The 18,459-nt window shown below is 38.4% G+C and overlaps 1 protein-coding gene across 1 annotated transcript in view; it reads left to right on the top strand.

The window, feature by feature from the left end:
• The window catches only part of ABCC4 (ATP binding cassette subfamily C member 4 (PEL blood group)), a 142,565-nt gene that overhangs the window by 37,454 nt on the left and 86,652 nt on the right, over positions 1-18,459 (top strand). Inside the window, exons 14-19 of the mRNA XM_066176356.1 lie at positions 5,678-5,774; positions 6,882-7,094; positions 8,875-9,015; positions 10,389-10,426; positions 10,729-10,829; positions 13,852-13,998. Coding sequence (XP_066032453.1) covers positions 5,678-5,774; positions 6,882-7,094; positions 8,875-9,015; positions 10,389-10,426; positions 10,729-10,829; positions 13,852-13,998 — 737 coding nt within the window. The remainder of the gene's footprint in view (positions 1-5,677; positions 5,775-6,881; positions 7,095-8,874; positions 9,016-10,388; positions 10,427-10,728; positions 10,830-13,851; positions 13,999-18,459) is intronic.

Raw genomic sequence — 18,459 nt, 5'->3', positions numbered from 1 at the left:
TTGGTTCTTGAAATTTCTCTTGGGTCGATGAAACAGAGCATGTGGCCTGCAGAGTAGACTGCAGAGAGCACAAATAGAGGGAAAGAGAATGTACAAATTTACGATGTAAGAGAGGGATACTGGACCTTCCCCCATTTCCAAAGAAACAGGAGAGTGTTCATTAAAAGTCAGGTTCCCTTTTCAGTGACTTTCTTTTTCTCTCTCCCTCTAAAAGTGCCTAATCTAAGGCACAGAGGTGAGTATCAGAATAATTTGGTTAGTCCCAGCCAGTGTTTTGTCCTTACTTCTTCACAGCTTACAACTCTCTGTGTTAATAGGCATAACCTAGAATTTACTAGAAGGAAAAGCTTCTGTTGATGGAATTCAGTGGCCTTTGGTTGAGGTCTTCAATAATTGAGTTTTGTTTAGCATACTTGCATCCTTTGAATTCCACGCTCCAACTCCATGAATTAATTTGGTTTTACTATTGCTTTCTCCTGTCCACCCCTAGATAATCGTAAAAACTTGCAGTAATCTTGCAGAAATGTTCACAGAAATTGCACTGAGTAGCAGTGGCATGCATGTTCTTTTTTCTCCAAACTTGTAGTATCTAAATTTGAATATTGTACATCCTGTTGATGTTTGCAGTTTCAAATCTGGACCCTTCCATTAACATTTTGCTTTATTTTACTGATGTCTTCAAAAGGCTATTTTGTTTGTTTCTGTCAGCTAGTATGGAGCAAGGCTTCTATGATGCATAGGCTTTAAGTTCATTTTTCAGCTGCCATGACTGATAGATGGAGTTCATCACCTCTGTAGTTCACGTACATTGTCAAATTCCTTTAGTGCCTGTTGAAGCTTTCTAGGCTTCAGCTGCTGCTCTTCTCTTTCTGCACGAGTTCTCTCTGCGACTCCAGCATCTGACTGTATCAGTGCCCGAGTTCTGAAAGGGCACCCACCTGAGCTGTTAACCTGTCTCTCCCTGAAGTCTTAAGGTCTCTTCATGAAGAGGGAGACAAGAAAGTAACGTGATGCCTTGTGAAGGAGGTCAGGCTGCCTCTTCAGCTTACTCTACTTTTCATGTGAGCCGTGACATTGGCAGCATCTACATTCTACTGCAAACCTGGAAGTGTAGATTTTTGCATGTGCAAAACCATAAAAGAGTAGAAGCCATTGCACTGTGAGCACAGCTTGTGTTTTGCTGATAAGTCTGTGAAGATGAGGAGGAATATGGAGGTTATCTCAGAGAATTTGAAACTCAGACAAGTAGCTGGGGTTGTTTCTGTACTTTCATTTTTTTCTCCTCAACTCGATGTCAGATTGAGCAAAACACAGAGAAGTAGAATGAAAGCATTTTTTAGAAAATGCTGGACTGAGTGGAGTAGTAGTGGGAAGGAAAACCAAGCCATACCTCCCTGCACAAGACTTTAAGGGAGAGTTTTTTACAAACAGAAGTTATTTTCCTGAGGCCTTAATGGAATCTGTAAAAGTACTGGGGGTAGTGGGTAGAGTGTTGTGTTCAGTCAGTTGCTTTGAAAAACAAGGCAAGGCATGTATTTTAGTGCTTCCTGAACAGTGCTAAAAATGTGGAGAATTTTAGCACTTGGACAAGAATGATTTCTTAGAACATGGTGCTGAGGAATGTCCAAAACACCACTTCATGCAGGCTGCCCCCAGGAGTCCAAACCACGAGGCTTAAAACAATGGATGAGATGGAAGAAACAGGGGATTTTTAATGAGAAGCTGAAGTGGATATTGTTCAGTTCACTCACTCTTTTTTCCTTGTAATTTTATGTTAAAGTTTATTTTTTTTCCAAGTGTCTAGTCTGTGTGTTTGCATCAAAGATAGGTATGTTCCTAGTAATTCCCCAAAGCTATGGCATGTGGATGCCTGGTTCATTACATTTTCTACTTTTCTGTGTTCTATTTAGCTGCTGCAGTTAAGCAGTTTAAAATATATAAATATTTTTCCAGTGAGAAGGAATGCAAGTAGCACAGCTCCAGTGGGAAAACAGACCATGATATTATTAATAAGGGGCTGTGGCTCTTAAGAATTTCTTTGTGGTACAGGCAAGTTGTTCTGTGGATGATGGAGTAAATAAAAACAGTTTTTCAATTAATTCCTCTTTCCTGGTCAGATTCTTTGGGACCTAGGGAGGTATAAACTGAAGATTTACTATTTTTGTGTTATTTGTTGCCTTTTTTCCTGTGAGTTCTCTTGATAGTTAATAGTAGGCATGCTTAAGCCTTTTCATGATTCAGTGGGGGGGTTACCAATATAGTTATACGTTTTTTTACATATTCGTATGTGGATATGAAAAGATACCTTAATTTTATATTTATTTAAATAAAAATAGCTTTTAATTAACTTTTAAGAAATCTGATATTTTGAGACCTCTAGTTTCAAAATGAGGTACAACCATCACAGATCCAGTAGCGCATTTCTTTGTATGATGAAGTTTGGAGCAGGCTGGGATTTCTAAGAAAATCATTCAATTGCACTTGGATCTGAAGGAATTTCCTACTCTCCCTGTTTATCTATATATTGCTATAGATTATATGATTTCAGATCACCTTTAGATAGAAATTAAATTGTGTCCCACCAGCGGTATTGACTCAAAACTCATGTTTTTAAGAGTGAGATTTGTATTTCATCAGTCTGTTGGGGCAGGCTTTTCTCTGGGTGTTGTTCCTTCCCGTATATCTTTTCCAGTGTCAGGAGCTGTGTACCAGTCTCAGTTGATGATAGCCTGATTTTTTCTCTTTCTCCTCTGTGCTTGTGAGAATAGACAGAGTTGCAGGACACTTTAGGAATCTTCTAAAATCAGACCTAACGTTGTGACGGTTCTTGAGAGTGGTATGCACATCATTCCTAGTGTCAGACAGAATTCACATAGAAAAAGTTCACAAAGATCTACCTGAACACCGGGATCTCTGGCTCAGAAAGTTCCTAACATATGTGCCCTGGAAGCTGGAAGTGTGTGCCAGAGGAAGCATCTCTCTGTGTTTGCTTATAGAATTTCTCCAGCCATCCAGTGCTACCTGGTGCCTGGAACAGGTCAGTGGATTTTGTGGACCAGTCATATTTGTGCGTGACTGAGACTTGTCATGAGATAAATGATTATCTAGGTAGGCATAGAAACAGAAGCAGCAGAGTAGCAGTAGAGACATCAGGAGTAGACTGTGTAGGGTGTGTGGGGTTTTTGTCTCTGGCAAGCATAGCACACTTTTTTTTTTTTTTTAATTTTGTAAACTTTGAAATGTGCAAAACTAACTGGGGGGTTGTTTTCCCAAACTACTTAAATTTAGATGGAAGGGAGAGAAAATAGGAAGCAAATGAATATAACAAAGACTTTATGCCTGTGAGCACTTCTGCTTGTGCTTTAATTTCATCTCAGTGGTTATTTTCATTGAAATGAATATAAGTATTAACTAGAGTAAAGTTAAACTTGCATGTGAACTTCCAAAAAGGAGAGGGAGAAAGAATGGTAAGGAAGAAAGTAGAATCATTAAAGAAGAGACATTTTGCAGAGGTGAAAGAAAGCTGCTTCTTGGAGATAAAAACTTAAAAAAGAAAAACTTGTCTCAAAGAAAAGCAGACCTGATAGGGAAGGAAGAACAAACGGGGATTTGTATGCACGAAGTGTGAAGACTGCCTTGTGCAGGGGAGCACTGTGTTGTTGTAGGCCCCCTTCTCGGTGTCTCCTGCTTCATGCTCTGCACTATCAAAGCTCCAGCTAATTATTTTTTAATTGTGTAGCAGTTTGCTGTCAAAGCGCAGTGAGTTTTTCAAATAGATTATAGGTATCCTGTTACTTAAGTTTGTTAACTTAAAATACTCTTTCCTTATTTTTGTTGAATTGGAAGGGTGTAATTTCTGGAGAGGTCTATCCTGATGCTGGTATTTCTGATGATGTTTGAAGGTCATTGATGGTACACTTTCAGGTGATAGAAAACTAGGCAATGCTGAAGGCAGTTCTGGAACTGGACAGGTATTTGTGAAGTTTTGGCTATGGGATGTGAATCAGTAGGTGCATGCAGCAGGGAAAAGTGCAGAGTGTTGAGTCCATGAATGTACAATGAGCAGGGATCAGTAGTGTGGTAGTTATATGGAAAAGCAGGTGTAGAGTGTAGTGGATAGCAAACCCAGTATGACTCAGCAATGTCATACCCTTGTTAAGGAAATGGTGCCCTGGGATTTATGACCAGTACTACATGTGGCAGTACAAGTAAAATAATACTCCTATTATGTTTTGTAAATGTAAGGTCTCAGCTAAATAATGTTTCACTTTGGTGCCTTTCAAAAAATGTATAGACCAGCTTCATACTCCAGTATAGGTGGTCAGGAACATTCAGGTGTCAAGGGCAGAGAGGCAAAAAAGAAAGAAATCTGTCTGCAACTTAAAAGAAAAGTCTATTTGGGAGACTTCTTTATTACTTTTGTTTTCCTTTCATGTCTGGAGGAAGTGTCCCTTCAAGTATGAAGGGACTTTGTACACAGGAATGAATTGGTCTAGGGGCCCTTGGGGATGAAGTGGATTGAAATTGCACCAAAGGACATAAACTGGAACTGCAGAGAAAAAAATTTGTAATGGTGAGGGTAGCTTATCCCTGGAATACATTTTCAAGGATGTTGAAATTTCTGTTTAGCTTAAACATGGAGAAGAACCCATTTAACTTTTGCCACAAACATTTTTATGTTTAAATTGATTCTTAGTTGGGGAAGAACCTTTGGGTGTTCTTTGTCTGGGTCTCGTGTGACTGTGTGCATGTGTGTGCGTGCTTGTGTATTTAATAAACGTGACAGTGGTGATGGGAGTTGGTGCAGCAGTTTGTTCTGTTGTCATGCATTAAATGTGCTCACAGTCTAACAAAGTGTGCCTCTTGAGAGTAGTGGACAATCCCAGGGAAGGTGAACTATGTGGGGTGTTAAAAGGCAGATAAAAAGGTTGTGGCGGTGCTGGGCAGGCTCCAGCAGGTGTCTGAACTCTTGGACCCTGCTGAAAAGGCTTTCCATGGGTTCTCTGCATCATCAGTGAGAAAGGGACGTGCTATCAGATTGTGATTCACTTAGAATTGGGCTTTTTACCTAGTTGTTGTTTTCAGTTACACAGAGCAGTACTTCTGAAAGTAGATGGATGATGAAACTAAGCCTTAATGAACGAGTTGGAAAAAATAAATATTTATGGACAATTTTGGAATGTTTTGGGCTTTTTTTTCTTAAATCAGTAGTACTGTTTAATTCTCCAGAAGTCTCTGTGGCTCAGTGTTACAGCTGGTCTGAAAGCTTCTCTCAAAGAAGTTACTTTTACTGGCTGTATTTCTTCATAATTTTCCACAGTATCTTGCCCTTCTTTCTCTTTCCTTTAGTATAATTTTTTAAAAATACTCTCTTTGCAATTCAGATTGACATAAACATTTGTTACAAGAATGTTTTAAGACAATTTTAATGAAATGTCTTATTGTCTCTTCTTTTTTCTCAGACCAGAAATAATTATACTTCTTTTCCCTACCTTGAAAACTTAAAAAGCTAAATAAGAAACACGTTTTTTAAGATTTTGTATATTTTTTGTAAATCTAGTAAGCATGGTCATTTTCTTATTTTAAAAACTGAGGAATTGAATAGAAGAGGTTTTCCAGAAATAATTAAAATATTCTAGGACATTTAATTTTAATTAATCTTTCCATCTCTTTGCAGATGTATTTGTCAGGCCTTACATCAGAAGATTTCTGTTTTGGTCACTCACCAGTTGCAGTATCTCCGTGCTGCAAATCAGATTCTGATTTTAAAGGATGTAAGTGATTTCATTGTCTGTACTTACACTTTGTTATTATCCTTTTTAATCTAAGAAAGGAAAAAACAGAGTTTTAATTTTTAGTTCATAAATATATTTTCTGTCTACTTATGACTGCACATGATTTTCAAGTTAAGTTGATTTTTCTTGGAATACCTTCCCTGAGAAATCTGTTTCTGAATTTTATCATGCGTATAAATAATCTTGAACTAATAATACTTATTTCTTCAAACATTTTGTCTGGTTTTGAAATAAAGTTTTAGCCTTCCCTTGCTTCAGATGTAATATACTGTGAGACTGTGTTAATTTTTGCTTTTGTTCTTGTTTCTTACACTTCTATGTAAATTAAGAACTATGTTAGTTTTGCAACAAATCCATTTTTAAATTAAGGCTGAGTAATAGTCTCTGATGTCTTTGAGAATGAGCATGCCTTCAGTACAGCTGGGTCCTTCCCGTCGCCATTATACCAGATACTCAGAGGCAGAGGGGAAATGCAAGGACTGCAGTTGGGGCTTTTTTCCCCTGTTCTTTTTTTAAGAGTGGGCACTGAAATGTTTGAAATTACTTTTGACGCATTGCAATGGTGCAAAAAACCACACTATCCCTCTTTTTCTTTCCATTCCGATTGCTTTAAAAGTTACAGTAGCTCTTGAGAAATGAGTTTGTGGTAGAGCTGAAATGTGGACATGGTCAGTGTTGCTCCTTGTAAGGTTCTGTGAGGATCAGAAAATGGTGTTTATTCCTGAGATGGAGCAACATAAAAAGACTGATGGTTCTGTGTGTGGTTTAACAAGCTGTCGTAAAGCTGCATGGTTTGGCTGTCTCCCACCTTCTCCAGGGCGGTGATTGTCCCCTGGCTGTAACTGGGGTTTTTCTCATCCTGTTTGTTTGTTGACCCTGTTAGCTGCCATAAGGTGACTGGTCAGAGCCTAAAGAGCTTGTTTCTGCTCCTCTAAGTGAGGAACTCATAAAGGCTTCAGCTCAGTTACTGCAGTGGGATGTGTGCCCGGCAACTGCAGAACCCTGGAGGTAGCATGGACAGGTCAGAAAAATTGTCCTTTATGGAAAGTATATAATGAAGGTACTAAAAGTTTATATTGATTGTAGGGTAAAATGGTGGGGAAAGGTACCTATGCAGAGTTCCTGAGATCTGGCATCGACTTTGCTTCCCTTTTGAAAAAAGATGAGGAGGTGGTAGAACAGCTGTCAGTTCCAGGAACCCCCAACCTGAAGTCCGCCCGGAACCGAACCTTCTCAGAGTCCTCTGTCTTGTCCCAGGATTCGTCCTCACAGAAAGATGGAGCCATGGAACAACCACCTGTGAGTGCTCAGAGGATAGAAGTGTCTTGATTCTTGTCTGGCTGGTTTTTAACTTAAATTTCAATATGGGCTTTCCCTTCAGCATTGGGATTTCAGGGATTACCAAATTGCATTATCAGGTGAGAGCTCGCCTGTGGAGGACCTGCCCAGCTTTGCTTGGCTGGCAGCTCACAGCTCAGCGTGGTGCTGTTCAAACTCAGCAGAGTCAGTCTGTGCACTTCAGCATCAGCTCTGCTGGGTGCTGGGGGCATTGCTTGTATGTGTCCAGAGCCACCACAGTGTGCTTCTTTCAGCTTGAGAGCAGTGCTTTAAAGGGCCAGTCCCACTGTGGTGGGTGGGTTCACTGTGTTTGTGCAGTGTTGAACTGAAATGGACACTTTCCCTGAAATCCTGAGCTCTGGGAAGTGCATGTAGAAGCTGTGGCTTTATACAAAGTCTGTGTTTGCATGGCTGGCATCAACACACCCATAAACATACCCACATGATCTTGAGCTGGCCCTGCGGGGGTAATCCTGGTACACCACTGCCTTGCTCTCTCCAGCCCTTTTGTTGGTGAAAACAGAAGGCTTTGTGTGGTGCCAGTGTGACTTCCAGGTGTCTCCCTATCTCTTGGTCTGCCCAGTGCAAAAGCAACCCTAAAGTTTCAGTACCGGAGGTTGTGTTCTGCTGGTGTGTTTGCATTCGCATCAAACAGTGTGGGCTCCCTGTAAGCCTGCTAGGCTTGTGCTAGCACTGCATCCATGGAACTAGCAATCCCTGTATGTCCCTGATGATTGTCACCTTTCTGCTGTAGGTATATACTATTTCTATTTCTTCTCTATGATGAAAAGCAGCAAGATTAAAAAAAGAAAAAAAGAAGCTACGGGCTTTTTGTTACCTTTTTGAGGAATGGTTTTATGCTCCCAAACAGTAAACTTACATTATTAATGTCCCAATGGCAACTCCATTATAATCTTAAATTTTCCTGAATTTGTGGAGGTGTACCAAACTTCTTAGCAGCATTAAGACTGTTGGATGGTGAGGGGGAGAAGTGGGAAGATGGAGTGGCTGGAGGAACAAAAAGCCAAAATAGGCTTCTCACCTTTTATGGATGAGTAGGTTGGATTTCTCTTTTCATGTGTGTTGGGTCTCTTGATTCCACTGCTCTTGTACAGCCATGTTTTGTGGCAACAAAATCAACTGTTAAATGTCCACTGAACTGACACTAGTTTTTATATTGCATATACTGTAAAAATTAAAAAAAAAAATCCTGGTATGACTTCCCACTTGTCATTTTACTTGTTTTTCCTGTTAACAGATGCTTTGTTGATATTTACAAGAATATTTTGGTACATACTTGTAGGAGTATATTTACCTTAAATGCTTTTCTGGAAAGGAAAGGTTGCCCACATTTGCATTCTGAAAACAGAATCTTTCCCAAGTAGAGGCCTTAATTCCTGGAGCTGTTACAAATGAAGATCGTATGTAAGAAAAGAAAAACCTGGATAGTGGTCAGAGTAAATACTTCTGGCTGTATGTGAAGTTGTGTTATATTTGGTTATGCAATGCCAAATAAAATCCTTGAAGTGTTGCTTTGCAGAATAGATTTTTCAATATTAGTGCACTGAGACTAATTTTTTTTGTCATAGCTATAGTTCAATATTTAAAGTTTTTATATGCGTAATCACTTTATCTCCTTGTTTAATTGTTTGCTAATTCTGAACCATGACTTTCAGATGGCTTAGTCTGAATCTGTAACTACAAGGTTGATGGGGTTTATTCTGTGGATTTTTTCTTTCAGGGTGAAAATGCACTGGCTGCTGTGCCAGAGGAGAGTCGCCATGAGGGAAAAATAAACTTTAAAGTTTACAGAAAATATTTCACTGCAGGAGCAAACTACTTTGTGATTTTTATACTCATAGTATTTAATATTATGGCACAGGTAAGTTTTTGGAAACCACAAATAGTATTGAATGTATTTTGGGTTTGTGAGGTTTTGCCCACCCCCGCCTCCCCAGTTTTTGATTATTTTTTTAATATAGTGCATACTTGTTGCTGTAATGTTTCATCTAAAATGTTTGGGTGTTCTTTAATAATTTGGTAGTGTACACGAGTGTCGGCATGGAAATTTTGGTCCAGCATTGAGAGGTCTTGCGCTGATCCTTACTTCAACAATTTCAATACCTCACTAGAAATAATTAATTTGATGACAACATGGCACAAAAATTATGAGCCACTGTACTTTGTTTTGGAGCAAAATCGTAGGGTGTATAAAACGGGTGTTGAACAAACCTAAACCGTCAGAATGTTTCCAGTTGAGGAGGGTAAGGAGATTTACTGAATGTGGGAGGACAATCTGACAGAAGTGTTCAAAGAACAGCTCACCTGTTGATAAGTGCAGATTATGCAAGAAGTTTAAATGGAGGGTCACTGTTTGGCAGAATGAGAAAGTGAGAAAGAGCATAGGCAAATATTTTGTGTGGTGCAGACTGTAGGAGGTATGTAAAAGATTTTTTTAACAAGGGAATTTATTTACAAACTTACTGAAAGCAGTGGTGAGCTGAGGAAGCTGAGTGAAGATACCTTATTGACTTTTTCTCTGTTTCTTGCTGAGAAAGCTCAAATTCATTTCACAGAAATGATTTTTCTTGGCGGTAAAAAAAATAGTCTGTATATTTTAACATCTTACTTCTTGTTTGTCCTTGAATTGAGTCTGTTGGAAAGATAGGTAAGCAAGATCAAATCTCTGTAGTAGACTGCCCACAATTTCAAATTCACATGAACAGAAGTGTATTTTGAGATAATAACCCTGTTACGTGTTTGTAGTCACCTCTCGTCGCAGAGGAAAGGTGGCAGAAGGAGTTTTTCCCTCCCTCTCCTCTCTCATCCTCCTTCAACCCTGTTTCTGGTAATTATCTCCTGTAAACACAAATTTCTGGACTGGTAACATCAGAAAGTTTGTTAATCAAAAAGCATTTTGGAATATCTTGTAGCAAGTTTAGGAACTGAGAAAATGAGTTCTTTAATGTTCAATTAACATACATTAGGAAGAGCTGCTATATTTTGTTAGCTAAAGTGTATTGCTTTCCTGTAGTTGCTAACATATAAGGTAATTTAAGGTAACTTCTTGCTTTGTAGAGCACCTTCTAATGTGCTTGGCAAATTGCTGCTGGTCTTGAAAGACTGGATGGCATACTTTTCTGAATATGTGATGTTTTCCCAGAGAGCTTGAAAGAATGGCAAGGAAATTTAATTTTCTAATTTTTTTTTTTTAATTTTGTAAGATGATTTTTGTATTTGCCTCTCTTGCTCAAGGTGGCCTATGTGCTCCAGGACTGGTGGCTTTCTTACTGGTAAGTTGATGATAATAACTGGCCGTTTTTTTCTGCCTTTTCAGTCAAGTGCTGTTTGTTTAATTGAAAGGGAATGGAACCTGCTCTAGAATAGTTCAGATCTTCCTCTGGTTTCCACTTCTTTTGTGGGGGAAAAAATTTAAACTTTATGCGAAGTGTAGACTGCAGTTGCATCTATTCATGTGACACATGGCAGCGTCAATACATGAGATCTTTTGAACTAAAGATTTCAACAGAGTTGAATCTAGAAACAGCAGCACACACTCATTTGATGATGTTATCTTCTCTGTGCATTTCCACAGGGCAACTCATCAAGAAAAGTTGAATCTCACAACAAATGGAAATAATGGAACAAAGGAGACCGGACCTCTAGACCTTAACTTTTATTTGGGAATTTATGCAGGTAATTGCACATGCACGTGTGTGTGTGTGTGTCTAACAACTATTTATTATCTGATAGAGAATTTTGAGAGGTGCAAAGCAATGTATGAGGAAATGTGATTTCTAGCAGTAACTGATCAGTGTCCTAACAGATTAGAAGCCTGCCTGAGTGTTGCTTTCTGATTAAATTGATTGGAATAAATAAAATAAATCTGACAGAAGAAATAGGTTGAATGCAGAGTCTTTAATTGCTTTGTCTGGATTTTGGAAAGTAAATCAGGAATTGAGTATTTGCAAAGTCAGTCACATTAAGGTTGTGGTTATTGTCTCCATAGTAGTAAGTCATTGAGCTAAATCTTCAGTCATTATATGGATGGCAGGAGGGATTAGAAATGGATCTTTGTTCTGTGCTGTTCTAAAACTTGGCATGGCTACATTTCTTCTGAAGTGCCATAGCAAAAGAACAAGTTTTTAAAAGGCGTCCTAGATGGATATGCAAAGCAGGTTGTTAAAAAAAAATTTCAATATATTTCAATAGGTAGCATTATGCTTCTGAATATTCAGAAAAGGGCGTTGATCCTTGCATTCAGGCATCCAAACATCTTGAAAAACTGCTCTGAGATGTAGTAAAAGTTGCCACAGAAAAATCATGTGCATTCGCTCAGATTCTGCTGTTTAACACTCCTGGTGATGTGTGGTTTTGTATGGCATAGTAATTTCTTCATGGAGATGTAAATGATTGGTGTGAGAAAACAGGTGGAATGCCGGAAGAGTATGCATTGAATGTATTCAGAAACATCTCCATGGGTGAGAGAATAGGTGCAGGATTTTTTGTTTAGTTTGTTCTCTGGAATCCACGTGATCTAAGGTGGCTGACAGAAAACATTGTGTTTGGCCTGGAAAGCAACAATTTAGGAGCCAGATAAACTTGGCTCTTATTTTCTCTGTGTAATGTCTTATTTCGTGCACTGTTCCAGTGGACTGCACAGTATGATTAAATGTGGCAAATTTCACTTTCTCTGACCAGGTAGCCTAAACCACATTAGTGAAAATTCTATCCTTTAAGGAATATTTTGCTCTAGATAGCAACAACAAAAGAACAACAAGAGAACAACAAAAGCTACCTTTATATTGAAACGTTTAGATGACTTAATGAGATATTCGCAGTGGTTGAACAGAGAGCATTGACTTACCTACACAAAATTGTAAGTGAAGTTGACAAAGCTAGCTTTAAAAAGGTAGTACATTTTATATGACATACATGATAATCCAATTTATCTTTTTCAATAATCTCTTAAACAGTATAAAACAATATAACATTTTTATTTCTGATTCTCAGTGTTTGGAAAAACAAAAAACCCCCCACTGTAGTAGGTTCTTCTTAGTCCTTGTTGCTCCTGTGAGACAAAGATTTTGAAGAGTAAAATTGCTGTTAGTAGGGAACACTGTTGTCCAGAACTGAGGTACCAATTCCACACCTCTTCTATAAGAAGAACATGCAAAGGACCCTTGTCTCTCTCATACTGGGGTTCTGAGCTCCTGAACAGGGAAAGGAGAGACAGACTAGGTGAAGGACTTGGAAGCATGTCTTGTTCCGCCTTCTCCCCAGCCACTGGGTCTGTTCAGGTGTTTTGTTCTGGGAGGGTCATACCAACAGCTTCCAGCTGCTTCCAGGCCTGAGTAAAGTTGTACAGAAATGTGGGGTTCCCAGGATGTGGTCCCTCTCCTCGTGTTGCTCCCACAGACTGCTCTTAGGAATGGGCTGTGCCACAGCCTCCTGCTTTGTGCCTCTCCAGCTTTCCTGTTCAAGTAAATGCAGTTACTCCTGGAAAAATTGTCTTCTCTTACCTGGCTTGGAATACAGCAGCTGGGACAAGGCAATCTCTCACCCCAGCTACCATCTTTTTTCTTAAAAACAGCTCCTCGCAGAATGTAACCAGTTAACTGCAGGCAGACAGATGAAATAGTGAAGATAGCTTTTTTTGTTCCCTGGGAAGATACAGAAGGAAGCAGGATGGGAGAGTGTAACCATATCACATAATTTAAAAACCTCCCTCTTTCCCACTTTTACTGTAGCTGTTCCTGAATTGTGTATGTTTTTAACCTGCCCTTAGAATAGGCAAGGTTTCCCTGCTGATAGGTGGGGTCTAACTTCAGCAGGTCCTCAAGACCTGAGGTAGCTGTGCTGATTTTCTGAAGCAGATCGTGTGGAGCCTGGAAGCTCTGCTAAAAGTAAGGTTTAGACCTTCACTGTGTTTAGACCTACCCTTATTGACAGGGAATGTGGGCACTCACATTGGAGATTATGCACAGCAAACAGAGCAAGAGCAATCTCATTATTTTCTTCAGTTTTTTGCCCTGTAGCACCCTTGTCTTGCAAGCAGAGTTGTGCCCAGAAGAGAGACAAAGAGTCTGCAGACCAGTGCTGTAGAAGGACTGTTTCATGTGGCATAAGGAGTGCGTCCTACAAAGTGTGAAAGACGTGTAATTTAAATGATTTGGTGTGTTTTCCAAGGGGAAGAATGGCGTGAGTGGTTTGGGCTGATTGAGAGTAACTTAAGGTTGTCTCTAAATAGCCATGTGTATTTTACTTGTCTAATACCGGCTGACAAGTGTTGCACCTTCACAGTGACCTCTGCAAGCCACAATAATATATATGGCACTGTGAAGTGAATTTTTTCATAATGCTGTTATTGAGAAAGTTTTAATACATGTTTATCTCATGGGTTAAGAGATAAATACATATTTATCTCATGGGTTAATCTCAGACATTTCCTGTTTCTATGAAGTACCAATTTTTTCAAACAGGAAAAGAGAAATTGATTAAATTAATTCTGTGATAGTAACTGAAGCTACTGACAATGTACCTGTGTTTTGCACTCAGTCTGAGTCCCCCTAGGCTTAAGTTTGGATTCTTGCTATATGCAGAAGTCCAGAGAATTTGATTTTAGTGCAGTTTTATATTTAACTTTTTTTTCTTCTGAAAGATCTGTATCTTTTTGGAGGCTCTATTCATGTTTTTTGTTTGTTTGTTTTTATTTCAGGTTTAACAGTGGCTACAATACTATTTGGTATAATAAGAAGTCTTCTGGTGTTTCAAGTTCTTGTCAATTCTGGTCAGAATTTGCACAACAAAATGTTTCAGTCCATTTTGAAAGCTCCTGTCTTGTTTTTTGACAGAAATCCTATAGGTAAGTTTATTATTAAAAAAAAAGGCCTCAGTATTGAATGTATCTCCTTGATTGCACAAATTGTACCATTTCTGGACAATTACAATTTGATGGTATTTTTGCACTGTCGTTGGGTTCTTTTGCTTCTTTAGTTATACTCCCTAAAGCTAAATTTTTACTTAAACACTTAAATTTAACAGTGTAGTCCTTTTCAGTTTCAAACTTAGACTGCTTATTGATAGTTCATCTTACTGTCTTTAAGTGCAGCATACAGAATGATGAATTAGCTGTAGCTTTGGTGTTGTACATTGACCTGTATTTGCAGTGCTGTTCTGAAGCAGTTTCACAGGGTGTCTCCTGTATGCTGAATGTGTATGAATGCATTTTGTAAAACTGTGATCCAGATCCTTATGTTCTTCAAAAGAAAGGAGGGAGAAGCTGGAGCAGAGTGAAGAGAGTGGGGAAGTGGGTGGTACTGACTGACCAGCCAAAGGTTTCTCTTTTACATGAGAAACAGAAACCTGATGGTCTTCACTCTCTTGGAAAAAAATGGTTGTGGGTTTGTTCTCATAGCACCAGGAGGCATTTAATTGTAAGGATATATAGGGATGGCTTTTTTGTTTCAGAGGAAGGAAATGTTCTTTCCAGAGAAAGAATATTTTCAGGAAATAGATAGGTTCATGCCTATGATATGATGAATGAAATATGTACAATTTAATCTTAAAAAACACCCCTACAACTGCAGAAGTTTAGGGCTGTTTTACATGGTCTGCTTGTACTGTGAGTGTGTGGAAATGTAAATTCAAGGCCACTGGAAAGGATTAGAAGGGAAGCTCAGGAAATGGGTTACTGGAGAGCACATACATGAGAAGAAATCCTAGTGCTGATGTGTCAGGGATTTTCCTCTTCTCTCTCTCGTGTATGTGTGCGCAACAAATGCAGTAACTTTTTTTTGAGGGAGTACATAATGATCTTGTAAGAATGCCCATAAATCTGGCTCATACAACAAGCTAAGAACTGGAGAGAAAACATCAGCAACAATGTAGAGTAACACCAGTTTGCTTTGTAACGCTGTGAAGCTCTAATTAGCTGTGCATTGTAAAACTGACATTCATAAAACCTGCCTGTCACTGGTGTTCACACATTGCTGTGACTTAGATGTGTGTTTCTATTAAACAACAGATATTTTATAATAGAAGATTAACTTCAGGATGCATATATTTCTTTCCCTTCATCTTTCTTTTGTTCAGGGTGGCATGCAAAAGTACTGCTGTTCTGATCTCTGCATTATATGAAAAAGGAAAAAAGAGGAGAGAAAAGATGACAATGGGACAATGTTCTTTTCCAGAATTGCAGCATTTAGCAGTTCTGAAATCCATTTCTACAATCTATATTTCATTGTCTGATATACATAGATTTTTTACTGTTTATTTATCTTAGAACTTCACATGCTATTTCTGGCATTGAGGTGGGGTGTATTTTTTCCCCTATCTTTTTTTAAATATGTCTGTGAAAGACATATTAAGAAGAAATTGAAATTATTAAATGTGCCTTCTTCTAGGGCTGGGATTGTAATGCCTAAGCCAAACTATTAGTTATCGTATCCCATATTAGCAAAGCTACTAGTGCAATGTCATATCTGTCATTTAAGCATCCAGCGTGTTCTCAGTATTAGTCTGGAACCTCTAAGACCTCAGCAGAAGCAATTGCTGAACTGAATTTTGCTGTTTTATTTATCAAAAAATAATCAGTAATTAAAAAATGCCATGGCTAGTATTTTGAACACATGGTGATCTGTGTTCCAGAGTTGAGGAAGGAAACTTAAATAGACATCCCAAGCTCTTGGTAGTTCTTACTGGGGAAGCAGAGTAACGAGGAGCATCAGGGAGTCGACATTAGGAAATGGAAATGCGTGGTGAATCATGACATGTCTGTCAGCTCCCAACAGTGTAGATCCAATCAGTCTTCGTGAATAAATGAGATGACTTACTTCTAAAAACATTATGCTTTGTGAATCAGTTTAGACATGAGCCCAAGATCTCTCTTTACAGATTGCATTAGCAATATATAGGGAGAGGAAGGTTGTAAAAGAAATAGTGACTAGCATTTTACTCAGATGATAGAAGAATGTCAGTGTATTTTTGGAACGTGGATTTCACAGCAGAGAGGGAGAAAAGGAATAAAAGGACCCCTCTCCTGTCTCCCTTCCCAGCCAAGAATATTTGTATGTACACAGATTTCGCCTTTCTGTAATTTTGCATAGGTCTAAAAATAGTTAAACGTTACTGCATATTTTGCATTGGAAGAACCTTATTAATAAGTGACTGTCTCTCTCTTTCCTTCTTAAGCATTTAGCCTAACCCTACTGGGCTGATAATCCTAAGTGACCAAAGTGTATTGTCTTACCAAGCATTCAGAAAAAATTGCCATTTTTTTATGACTGAAATTCAAATTTATCAGCAGGTATCTCTACTGCATCACTTACACAGCTATTATGAAAGCTTGATGGGTAGTTGAAGTGTTAGTATTTTGGGTTTTATCACATCTGACTTGCCTGCATTTGTTCACAAAACACTTTTTTTTTGGGTGTAGAATTTGGCTCTCTGGAAACTTCCTTTGCTCTTCTATCCATATCCCAGCAAGGGAATGACATGAATGTCAAAGTATCTGTAAAGCAGGAAGATGTGGACATTTTCTATTTCATAGTGAATGCTTTATATGTTGCTCTTCCCGTGTCACTTGCAGGAATAAAAAAGGGTTGATTTCTGTGCACGTCTGGCACAAGAGGGCAGCATGATCTGTTTTATCCCAGTCGAGTATTACAGCTGCTTCTTAGAAGGATAACAAAATTCATCTGTGAAGTTTTTAGGGATGATATTTGAGGAGTGAATTTTCAGCCTCTCTGTCGAGCAATACTAATGTAATTCCATTCAGTTGTCTTCATTATCTGCAAGAATAGTATTTTCTCCTGATCTTTTACACAATAAGCTTTTCAGCTTCATGTAGTGCTGAGTTTGGGAACTTTTTTCGTTTTGGAAATAGTGGCCAAAAAGTCAGATAACCCTCTAGAGTCAGAAGCATCTCACCAGGGAGACTTTCTTCAGCCATTATTCCTTTTAATTTCTTTTTCAAGATGTTTGTAACACTTCAAACCAGATTTGTTATAAAGCTGGGTGAAAGGGACCTGGACTTCAGCAGCAAAGACATGATTTGAGACTTGCCTCTTTGAAATTAGTTTCTCATTGAATAGTTCAGAGGATCCTGCTTTTTAAAAGCTTCAGGATTTTGTTCAAGATTACTTGCTTAGCTTGTAAATGAATTGTTCTTTTCTGGGATTTAGGGACAGAGATTAGAGGAGTGATGCTAATGTGTAACTGCATAATTTTCAGTTATGGCAGTTTTAGTGTAAATTCTGTGTAATTTTGAATTGCATAGAGTTTAGGAAGCTGAAACCTGCTGCTGCTCTGCTGATGGATGCTACAAGAAGGAATGGATGATATGCATTAATTTGTTCACATAAAATAGAAATCTCTTCCCCTTCTAGAGAATCTGTCTGAAATTTAAATTGAACCAGAATCACTACACAGGTGCAGTTTTTTTTATTTTTCCCCTGAGTCGTATCTCCCCAAACTCTTGATTCTGACAGTTACAGGAGAAAAAGAAGTATTTTGGCAGACTTTACAGCCATTTCTGGCCTTCTTAGAAATGGGAAGCACTGAACTGTATGATGGTTGTCCTCGACCTGTTAAATTAACAGATTTCCCCACCCCTCCCAAATGCTTTGTGGAAGCATTAAATAAACATTGATCCCTTTGGATGCTTACCTAGACTTTGAGATTTGACCAGGTTATAGAGAGAAATATTCTTTTTTGGTTTTGGCAGCCAGAAATGACATGCTGAACTGATAGCTAGTAGCAACACATGAAAGCAAACTCCAAATATAAAAAGATGAAAATGTAAAAGAAAGCTGTTGTTATAATGAAGAGTTTGTTTTTCTTTAAGGCATAAGGTTTTAATTATGGTGTTCATAAATCAAGGTCTGAAACGCTTATAATTTGACAGAGAAAGTTTCTTTATAGGATTAAAAGCATGTTCATCAATGCACAAATGACTATCTGCATTTTATCTGACAGAAGTGTCAAATGGGCAATGTTGTTAAAGTGTTTCAACCATATAATATTTGCAACGAATATAGTATTTCAGCAGTCTGAAAATTACAATGCTGATAATGAGGTTGTTAAATTATACTTTATCAGATGGATAGTGAAACTGCTCTAGTTAGTGTACATGAATGTATGCTTGTTCACACAAGTGATTCTGCTGAACAAGTAGCATGTTTAAACAAGAAATACTGGTCCTAAACGGTGTGATTTACAGTAGGTGGTGTTTTGGCATATCATGCAGTTAACAAGGCAAAGCTTTATGTTAAGATACTTGGTTTGTAGTCTCATTCATCGGTGATATAAATATTCAGTGGCAGTG

The sequence above is a fragment of the Chamaea fasciata genome, unplaced genomic scaffold (assembly GCF_029207755.1).
Source record: "Chamaea fasciata isolate MVZ Bird 193981 ecotype frontalis unplaced genomic scaffold, bChaFas1.0.hap1 SCAF_2, whole genome shotgun sequence".
In the NCBI taxonomy this organism is placed as follows: Eukaryota; Metazoa; Chordata; class Aves; order Passeriformes; family Sylviidae; genus Chamaea; species Chamaea fasciata.
Note: the sequence above shows the minus strand (reverse complement) of the source record. Positions and strands in the feature narration are given on the sequence as shown.